This window comes from Peromyscus leucopus, chromosome 2 (genome assembly GCF_004664715.2).
Source record: "Peromyscus leucopus breed LL Stock chromosome 2, UCI_PerLeu_2.1, whole genome shotgun sequence".
Taxonomy (NCBI): Eukaryota; Metazoa; Chordata; class Mammalia; order Rodentia; family Cricetidae; genus Peromyscus; species Peromyscus leucopus.
The window spans coordinates 132500483-132511111 of record NC_051064.1 but is presented as its reverse complement, the minus strand read 5'-3'; the positions used below and the strand labels follow the sequence as shown (position 1 = coordinate 132511111).

Here is a 10629-nt window from a genome sequence, read left to right as displayed (position 1 = left end):
CATCCCTGCCTCCCTGGTCCTCAGCACCATTTGCAGCTGCTGTCAGGAAGCATTATGGGTATTGCTGAACCCTTCCAGACAAAAGGACAGTGATGGCTGGAACCTTCCCTGAGGACACAGGCACTCATCAGTATTGTGGCAGAGGCCATGGAGCTGTGGATGCTTCCAGAAGAAGCCGTGGAGACAGAGCCAGGCCCCATTAAGGCTGCAGGTGTGCTCCAGCTTTGTCTTAGGAGGTCATGGCTATTTGGGAACCTAGAACTTACAAAGGGTGGCCCAAGTTCCACAGCTGTGTCCTGCCTTTGTAGAGAAGGGATAAGGCACAGGAAGTTACATTCTTTTTGTCTGTTTTCCCTACTAGCCTCTGAAGTGTTGGTCTTCAAAATTTGGCTGTGGAGTGGGTGGAGGGGGTTTACTTTGTCCTTGCACTCACTGCCAGAGGATCTTTTCAAAGCTTGTGCCTCTGCTGAACTGTCTTTCGTCTCTTCAAGTCTCTTGACTAAGAATCTTGACCTGCTACACCACCATCCTTTGCTGCAGCTTGGCTTAGTTACGGGTAAATCACTGGGTGTCATCAGTTAAGATCAGGCTCAGTTAAATGCCAACACATGGGGCTGAAATAAGCTGAGATTCTGAAGTGGCAGCTGGGGGTTGGGGTGTGTGTGGGTCCTAGGTGTCTCTGACTTTGTGTCTTTCTTACCAAGGTCAAACATGGCTGTGTACTCTCCAGGAATCATGTTTGAAATCCAATGGGAAAGTAGGAGAAAAAGAGATCATAATAAGGTTCTAAGACACTGGCACCTACACCTGTCACATCACACTGGTCAACCTTGTTAGTTGCAAGGGAGACTGGGAGGACATTGACTATGTGCACCACTACAGGTTGCAGGTTTTAACAGAACTGATGTTTAGGGAAATCAAGGTTCAGCTATAAGTGCCTGGACTCCAACTGTTTATGTTGTATGATATTTTGTTTGTGTTCTGACAAAAAAGCTTGCTTGAAGATCAGAAGTCGAAGCTAGCCACGAGTTAACCATAGTGGCCAGGCAGTAGTGGCACACACCTTTAATCCCAGTACTTGGATGGAGGAAGCAGGAAGATCCGGAGTTTAAGGCCATGCTGGGCTATAGTCTAAACTATAGTCTGAACCAGTCTAAAAGAGAAGCAGCTGGTCGTTGGTGCACACCTTTAATCCCAGCACTAGGGAGATGGAGACAGGAATATAAGGTGGATGGAGACAGGATCCCGGCCCCCATTTGGTCTGAGAATTCATAGAGGTAAGAAGTTTCTAGTGGCTGCTGCTTTGCTTCTCTGATCTTTCAGGTTTCACCCTGATATCTGACTCTGGGTTTTTATGAAGACCAATTAGGATCACTCTTCATGCACATCTGGGCTGAGTCCTGCAGTTTGCCTTCCCTTCCTGAGTAGATTACTGAAGACCAAGCCTCACACCTCTAAAGGCACAATGCAGCTCCCTTCACGGTTCTTCCTGGGGTGATTCCTATGCTTGTGCAGGAACCCTCCTGTGCACCTGCCATCCTGAATTGGAAACAGGGCCTTCCTTAGCGTGGCTGCAGGCTCTAACCCCCAACTTTGTGACTCCCACAAAGACTCGTATCCTACCTTTTATTCCTGCTGCCTCTGGGCTGCCTTCCTCTACTCTTAGGCTTTCTCACTTGTCCACATGGACCCTTGGTACAAACACCTATCCCAGCAACCCAGAGGACAGACAGGAACAGGGGGAAGTTGATCCTGAGTCCAGGTGCACAAGGTAGCCGATTTTTCTCCAGGAGGTATCTGCTGAGCTGTCCAGCCTCGGGCTGAAGCAGTTCTTTCCTCTAGAGAGCACAGATGCTCCCAGAGGCCAGCTGAGTAAGCCGGAAAGCCTGTGTCCACACCACTGTGCAATCACACCTCCAGACAGTGCTGTGATTTCTCTCTCTCTCTCTCTCTCTCTCTCTCTCTCTCTCTCTCTCTCTCTCTCTCTCTCTCACTCTCTCTCTCTCTCTCTCACACACACACACACACACACACACACACTCACCTCTGCTCAAGTTGCAGCCCCTCAGGCAGTAGCTTCACGCTTCTGGTTGCAGTTTCCCAAGGCCCAAGACCTCACGTTCAAGCTCTAACTAGCTGCTGGCTTTGCTTGGTTCACGATTTCCTACTTGGACTTCAGAACTGTGCAGACAACACTGCCTCCAGGAAGCCTCCCTTGACTGAGCTGGACCTCTGTCCTCTCCCAGCTTTGCCCTTTATATTGCAAGGGCCTCACACTAGGCCATACTAAACCATCTTCATTGCTAGCTCTGGACACTGAATAAATGCTCCCTGAGTGAGGCTCTGAGGTGAAGGTACAGGGGGTCAGCTGACGAAGGAGACAACCCCAAGTTGTGCTTTGCTCTGGGCAAAATGATCGTGAAGCAAACACCAGAAAGTCAGACTCTTGGATGAAACCAACTTAATTTTCAGCCAGTCTGTCACCATGCACCTTGAGCAAGCCTTGCCCAGACCCCAGGAGTCTACAGCCCTGTGTGCCTTCTGCAGAGCACCAGGCACAGCGGTCTGCTTGGGGGCTTAATGCAGGCATTCTCAACAGCAGCACTAGGAACCTTTTGGGCAGGAGGATTCTTTGGGGTGGTGGTGGTCCTGTGTGATGTATCTGTTCTTTTGACAGTTATGGGAGGGAACCAAGGCCTGATGCATGCTAGATAAGCACTCTATCACTAAGCTATACTCTCAGCCCCCTTTGTAAGAAAAAAAATTTGAGACACAGTCTTGTTATATAAGCCCAAGCTAGCTTCCAGCTTGTGGCAATCCACCTGACTCAAAGCCTGCTGGTTGCTGGGATTACAGGTGTGTATTACCTTACCTGGCTGTAAAATATTTAACAGTACTGATCTCTGCACAGTTGAGGCAAATAACAACTCCCTCCCCAAGCTGTGGTAGCCAAGTGTCCCTCTGGGGTTAAAAATGCCCCTGGCTGAGAACCACAGGTGTAATGTTTATTCCCTCCGTTACAAGGGAGGTTCCCTGAAGGTGGCCCGGACACCTGAGATCCTGTGTCCTCAGTCTCTTAGCCTTAATCATCTCAGCCTGGCACTCACCTTGGCAGCAGATCCCCTTGCCCTGGACAGAACCACACACACCGGGAGAAGTTAACCACCTTTCCCCTTCCGCCAGACTCCAGGGCTCACACTGCTGAGGGCAGATAGTGACTTCTGCACTGGGCAGCAGTCACTCAGCTTCTGCTTTCAGGGTGCTCAGGCAGGCAATGACTGTGACAGCAGGTGGTGAGGCGGGCAGCAGGTGCACAGCATTCCTCCACAGGGATAACCTCTACTCATCATCCTTTCTTCAGAAAGTTCGGGCTTTATTAGGGCTCCAGGGCTGGCTCCTCACCCTCCTCATGGGAAGAGGCAGTGAGCAGAAGGCAGTCTGGGGAAGACTGGCGTCCTCATGGACGGCCGGCAGCCAGCCAGTCTTACTGGTCTGCTCTCCTGCTTTCCCCCTGGTCCTCTGGGATAATCACATGGTGAGAATCTGCTTGGAAGACACAAAGGGCTTCATGGAGGCTTCCAAGGCCTTCTGGTAGTCTTGCAGTGGAACCTCAGAACAGGTTGGGGCTGTGAGCTGGCCTTGGTGGATGAGGTTACAGAGAGTGAGAATCAGCTCCTTGAACTCATCTGCAGGAGGTGGAGAAAAGTCAGGCAAGACACAACAGGTGGGTTTCAGTGAGATGGCCCGAGCCAATGAAGCCTCAGAGCCCTGGCTTGTCCCACCACCGTCTGCCGTTGTGAGGGCCAACACGAGACAGGAAAACAGGAAGAGAGGGCCTAGGAACTGTAGGGTGGGCTTGACTACCCTTCAGAGACGGCTGAGGTGGCTCAGGTCCACAGGACAGGACAGGTGAAGCTGTCCCTGAATGGTGGGCGGGGCAGCAGGACTGAACTGGGGAAGCCAGAGAAGGCCGGAACGGCAGTGTACCAGGCACTGCTTGATGGCAACGGGCCAGATGAGGAGCAGCTCCCCAGACAGCCCTGGGCCTCCACTGGACTCCTCAGCTGAGGCAACCGCTATCCCTTCCTGCGCCTGCCTCCTACTGAGGGCCAGACACAGTGCGGGAAGCAAAGTGAAAGCTTTGGCTGAGAAGTGCTTTTCATAGACAGAAATGAACTCAATCTTCAAATCTAATCCTACTTCTGATTAAAACACTACTCTAGCCGGGCGTTGGTGGCGCATGCCTTTAATCCCAGCACTCGGGAGGCAGAGCCAGGCGGATCGCTGTGAGTTCGAGGCCAGCCTGGGCTACCAAGTGAGCTCCAGGAAAGGCGCAAAGCTACACAGAGAAACCCTGTCTCGAAAAACCAAAAAAAAAAAAAAAAAAAAAAAAAACCAAAAAAAAAAAAACACTACTCTGGGGGTCGTGGTGTATCACGCTTTTAATCCCAGCACTTGGGAGGCAGAGGCAGGTGGAGCTCTGAGTTCCAGGCTAGCCTGGTCTACATAGTGAGTTCCAGGATAGCTAGAGCTACATAGACCTCATCTTGAAAAAACAAAACAGAACAAAACAAAAACCACTATGTTGGCTTCCCAATTATCTTCAAGGCAGGAGAATGAACTTTAAAAAAAGCTTAAGCCTTGTGGTGGCGCACGCCGGTAGGATTTGCTGAAGGAGGCGGAGGCAGGAGGATCATGAGTTCGAGGCCAGCCTGGGCTACACATTAAAAAAAAAAAAGCTTAAGCCTTTCCTTATCTGGTCAAAACCTGCCCTCCAACTTCTCAGTCCAAAACAAGACCTAATTAATGCTCCAGGTGTCAGAACCTGCCCTGTGTGGTGTGTTCTCCCTCTTCTTAAATTTTACATTGGGAGCTGGGTGGTGGTGGTGGTGGTGGTGGTGGTGGTGACGCTGCCGCCGCTGCCGCACACCTTTAATCCCAGTGCTCGGGAGACAGAGGCAGGAGGATCTCTGTGAGTTTGAGGTCTACAGAGTGAGTTCCAGGACAGCCAAGGCTACACAGAGAAGCCCTGTATCCAAAAACAAAAAAAACAAACAAAAAGGTTGACATTGGGTGTAGTGTTACGTACTTGTAAGTGTGTATGTGTGTGGGTAACACATACCAGACATTGAGGTGTCTCCCCCAATAACGTTCCTTATTAACAGACAAGGTCTCACTGTGTAGTCCTGACTGGTCTGGAACTCTCTATGTAGACCATGGAGATCTGCCCACATCGGCCTCTCAAGTGCTGGGATTAAAGTTGTGCACTACCATTCTCAGGACACCTTTATTTTTGGAGACAGTCTCTGACTGAACCTCAAGCTCTATGATTTAGCTAGGCTGTCTGGCCAGTGAGCTCCAGGGATCCACCTGTCTCCACCTCTTTCACCCTGTAATCCTGGGCTACAGGCTTTTGACATGGATGCTGGGAATCTGAACTCAGGTTCTAAACTTGCTTGGCAAGCACTTTACCAACTAAGTTAGCTCCCAGCCCTTCCACTCACTCTCAGTGAGCTTTTGCGCACACCATTTTTCTACTCAAAACACCTATGCATGCCACCACTCCCCTGCTTGGGTCAACTCCATGTTCCTCTTCATTCTCAGCCTTGGCTGAGAATCTGGGGAGCTAGGCCTAGCAGTCAGAGGGCCCATCTGCTCACTCTGGCAACCCCATTCCTGAGATGGAATAGCTTAGGGTAATTGACTTAGTGGCTATGAACCTCAGTTTTCTCCTCTGTCAAATGGCTCAAAAGAGTTTATACCCACAATGCTTAAACAAAGGCAGAGATTCATTGACTTACCCAGTTAGTCCAGGACGACCTAGATCTGGTGAAGCTGGAAGTACCACGTGAATGGTTTGTTTGTTTGATTGATTGATTTTGTTTTTCCTTCCTTTTTTGAAACCGCATCTATCTGTATAGCCAAGGATGGCCCTGACCTCACAACCCTCCCACCTAAGCCCGAGAACTGGGATTACATGAGTATTCCATTGCACCCAGCCACCTCTCTTTACTTGGCAGTCTTCCCCAGCACCCCAACCAGCTCCTCAGAACAAGGGCTGTCCATCTTACTGGACTCTGGCCAATCTAGAAGTGATTTGCTGACTGTGACTGAGGTAAACACTGTCCTTTATCCTGGAGTGAGGCTGGAGACTCAGTCACTCTGCAAGGTTTAGAGGAGCTGGTCACTTTGTAGCCATACTAGGCTCTACTGTCCTGTGACCCTTGGTATCAGGCCATCAGCCACTCACCTGGACTGTGGTTCTTCTTCCACTGGGACAACCAGAAGCCCCGAAGTTTGAGGTCCTTAAAAATGAGCAGGCTCTGTGGACACAGGGGGTTTGCTGGGGCACCGAGAGCTAGAACTTAAAGCATCGCTTCAGGTGTAGATCCCGTGAGTTTCGACAGCTGCGGCGCAAGGAAAGAGGCATCCCAGCCCTGGTCTGCAGGTGTCCCCAGCTTACCACAGAGGCTGTTACAGGCTGCTTGGCCATTCCCCCATAGGTCACCATGGTTCCTCCAGGCCTGCAGAGTCCAGAGAGAAGAGTAGGTGGAGGCAGAGACAGAACCTACCATAAAGGAACCTGCAAGGCGTTCATAGGAAACAACTCTGGTCTCAGAATCCCTGGGGAGGTTAAAAAAAAAATACGGCTTCCCAGTTTAAATTTCTGACTTAAAGAATTAGGAGGCAGGGACTTATATTAAAAATAACACACATGTTGGGCATGGTGGCACAGGCCTTTAATCCCAGCCCTCAAGAGGCAGAAGCAGACTAATCTGTGATTTTGAGACAAGCCTGGTCCACACACCAAGTTCTAGGCCTTCCAGGGTTCCAGTGAGACTGTCTTAAACAAAGCAAGCAAGCAAACATAACTTAGGTACAGAGGTACAAGCCAAAAGTCTCAGCAGTTGGGAGGCAGAGGCAGGAGGATTAAATTAACTTCAAGGCCAGCTTTAGCTACAAAGACACACCCTGTCTCAAAACCAAATACAGGGACACACATTCTCATGCTCCCGACAATCAAGATGAGGATCCAGGGCTGGGAAACACTTCTTCACCCCACCCAGGGAGGCTGTGGTTCTGTGCTGCCGCTGAATCATCTAGACAGAAGAGGTCAAGGCCAGGTTCGGTCTGGGCTCCACTTGCTACAAAAGTGTGATCTTGAGTGTTATAACAAAGAGGGTTCAGGCCTTGTCTCTTCATCTGTAAATGCTCACTCTAGAGATCTGTGCCCGTGGCTCTCCAGTGGAGGAGTGACGTGGACAGTGAATGAGTGACAATGATGAGTGGCCCCTCTGGAAGAGGCTTTGTTGGAACCTGCAGTCTGACCGCCATCTCAACAGTTAAACAGGCATGACACAAATGCAGTCTTTTGTTTTGAGGCAGGGTCAGGCAGCCCAAGCTGCTATCTAACTTGAGGCAGGTGCCAGTACGCCCAGGTCTAATGGAATTTCTTACAATGAGTAGGTGAGGGATCATACGCTAGACTGAACCTCTGCTGCCTTCCCTACTCCTTGAATATTTTACGAGCTGGTTGACCAGATGACCCGAGGCACATTTTGGAGCATCCGAGGAAAACTGGCAAGGACATAATGGAAATAAGTGTTGTATCCACCTACCCACCTGTCAGTCACAGTGCTGGGGTGGTGCCTCAGTCTTCACAGGTTAAGCACATGCTCTAAGCCATCCTCAGGCTCCTAACTTGTTCTCTCTGTGCTGCTGTCTCCCTCTGTGTATGTGTAAGTGTGTTTGACTATGTCTACGTAGCCTATGGTACGATGCCTCAAACTTGGCACATAGCTCAGTCTGGCTTTGAACTCACGGCAGTTCTTTTCCTTAGTCTCCCAAGTGCTAAGATTACAGGGGTACCCCACAAGCCTGGCTTAACTTGGCCTTAAAGTTCTCCTCAAATGGTTCTCATTCAAGAAAGAAGCTTCTAGGACAGTGGTTCTCAACTGGGTCATGACCCATTTGGGTCTTTCACAGGGGTCACCTAAGACCTTCAGAAAACAGATAGTTGCATTATAACTCATAATTAGCAAAATGACAGTTATGAAGTAGCAACGAGATAACTTTATGGTTGGGGTCACCACAACATGAGGAACTATATTAAAAGGTCCCGGCATTAGGAAGGTTGAGAAGCCCTGGTCTAGGGGAAGCAAGCTCTCTCCTGTTCCAAGCACAGCTCTAAGCATGTTATCTGCACTGTCTCCACGAATTATCAGAGTAACATCAGGGGACACCGGTGTCTGTTCTGTAGGAGAGAGCCGAAGCCCATCTTTCTACATCACCTCAGTGTCTCACACTAGCCGCAGAGGCAGGCCCTATCTCTTGCTCCTGTTAGAGATGAGGAGACTGAGGCTTGGTCTCTTTCATGGTTTGCCTAACTTTTCACAGGTTCACAGCTAGTAAGTAGTAAGAGTTTGAATGCGGTCCTTCTAATGTCAGTGTCCATACTTGTGACTATTGCTTCCTTTGACAATCACATGGAGGATGCAGTCAGCCTCACAAGACTGCTCATGGGCTGAGCAAAGGTCCTGTAGTTATGAAAACTTGGGCTCAAGCCTTGCTCTCTTGCCAACTACACCTTGAATGAGGTGATCACCTTCTCTGGGCTTCATTTCTTAAAGTACAGAATGGAGATGGTGGCCAGGGACACAGCCCAGTGATGGAACACATGCTTAGCATGCCTGAGGCCCTGGTTCGATCCCCAGCACCAAAAGGAAAGCCAAACAGGAATTTGGAATAGCAGCGCCTGCCTAGGGCTGCAGGACAGTGCCGGTCACCGCAGAGGCTGACTCTGCCCAGCCGTGTGGCTCCCCTTCCCAGGCTATGCCCTGTCACCTCCACAGCTGGTAGGTCACAGTGGAGGGCCCAGCTCCAGCTGGGAAGTGTTTCCCAGGCGTCCTCCAGATGGAGACTAGACCACAGTGAATGGAGCTTCCCCCAGTGGGTGGAGCTGACGGAGTGTCCACCTTTCCTTTCCCCTCACTACTTTATATGCTTTCAAAATGTTTTGTAGTAGGTGTAATGCTTCCTTCACATTCATTCTAGTTTTAAAGACAATAAAGCCATTTCAAAGAGTGACTGTTTTTGAGACAGGGTTTCTCTGTGTAGTTTTGGTGCCTGTCCTGGAACTGGCTCTGTAGACCAGGCTGGCCTCAAACACAGACATCCACCTGCCTCTGCCTCCTGTATTGTGCTGCCTCCCCTGTGCTGGGACTAAAGGTGTGCACCACTGCCCGGCAAGACTGAGTCACTTTTTAAGGGGTGATGACTCCTGCAGGCGTCCTGTGGTGGGGAAGCTGGCCAGGCTTCTCATCCACAGAGGACGAGGCTCGGGAGTGCAGGCCAGAGAGAGCAAAATGTCCTGCTGTGCTGCTCCTCAGCGTCCTGCTGCTCTGGCCTTGGGTCACACTCCCACCAGACAGCCCTCCCGACAGAGACCCTTGGGTCACACTCCCACCAGACAGCCCTCCCGACAGAGACCCTTGGGTCACACTCACCACCAGACAGCCCTCCTGATAGAGACCCGTGGTTGAGGGACTTACGCTAGGTGCCGCAGCAGCTCTGTGGAACTCTTCCCACCAACACAGTTGAGAGCCAGGCGGGGCAGGGGCAGGTCCTAGAAAGTAAGGAGCCTTCAGTGAGGACGCAACCTGCTGCGCGTGGGGTCTGAAGCTGTTCCAAGCAGCAAATGCTGTGCCAGGGAGAGAGGGAAGGAAATGGGGTGTGGATGACTTTTGGACATGTTATCTGTTGGGAAGGGTTTTAGAAGCTTCATCCTGTTGCCCATCCCAGGACTCTGGGAGGTACTGACAAGGAGCATCTCTGCTCAGTGTCAAGGAACAGAGAAGTCTACCCATGATGTATGACCTCCACTTCAGCAGTGTGTTCTCCAGGGCAAACGTTCTCAACAGCAGCTACTTGGTCCTTCCACGTGGCTTAGTGCAAAAGGCCTCAGGCCGGGCCCGCTCGCTTATTGGGTCTGCTGGGGTGGATACCCCGGAAAGGTATGGACTTTGAGTTCAAAGCAAAGGGGACCAGCCTCACCACGTGGTGATGATGTGGTTCTCCTCATTTATGCAGAATCTACCTTTTCTGGAGATGGCCAAGTAAATGTGAGGCGGAGGCTCAGGAACTTTTCTCTCCGTGCCTTCACCCAGCTCTGGCTCACAGCTGCCATGGGGCTGATGGAGCACCCCACACATGTTTACAACCCCAGCTTTCCTAAAGTCTGTCTGTTCCTTCCCAGTGTCTGGGCACTTACAGCTGAGAGCAGGGCAGGCTTTGTCCTTTCCAGAAGAGAAGATGGTTTTCAGAGCAGAGCAAGGAGCCCGCCCCAGACTTCCCAATTACAGGGGATGGCATGGGGCACAGGGGCAGTGTTCTTTAGCTGAGGACCTTGTTTTTATCTTTTAAATTTTTAAAGACATTTTCTTTTGTGCGTGTGGATGTGAATGTTTTACCTGCATGCTTGTCTGTGTGCCATGTGTGTGCCTGGTGCCCGTGGAGATCAGAAGAGGACAAGGGGCATCCGATCCCTTGGAACTAGAGTTATAGATGGTTGTGAGCTAGCATGTGGGTGCTGGGACTCGAACCCGGATTCGAACAGTGCTCTTAGCTGCT

At 50.7% G+C, this 10629-nt stretch overlaps 1 protein-coding gene across 2 annotated transcripts in view; it reads right to left on the bottom strand.

The window, feature by feature from the left end:
• Positions 1–3152: 3152 nt before the first annotated feature.
• The window catches only part of Mecr (mitochondrial trans-2-enoyl-CoA reductase), a 28386-nt gene continuing 20909 nt past the window's right edge, over positions 3153–10629 (bottom strand). For both annotated transcript variants that reach the window (XM_028887608.2, XM_028887609.2), the window contains exons 7-10: positions 9552–9625; positions 6464–6524; positions 6251–6323; positions 3153–3686 (exon numbers count right to left, since the gene is read on the bottom strand). In XM_028887608.2, coding sequence (XP_028743441.1) covers positions 3529–3686; positions 6251–6323; positions 6464–6524; positions 9552–9625 — 366 coding nt within the window. In that variant the 3' untranslated portion in view covers positions 3153–3528. The remainder of the gene's footprint in view (positions 3687–6250; positions 6324–6463; positions 6525–9551; positions 9626–10629) is intronic.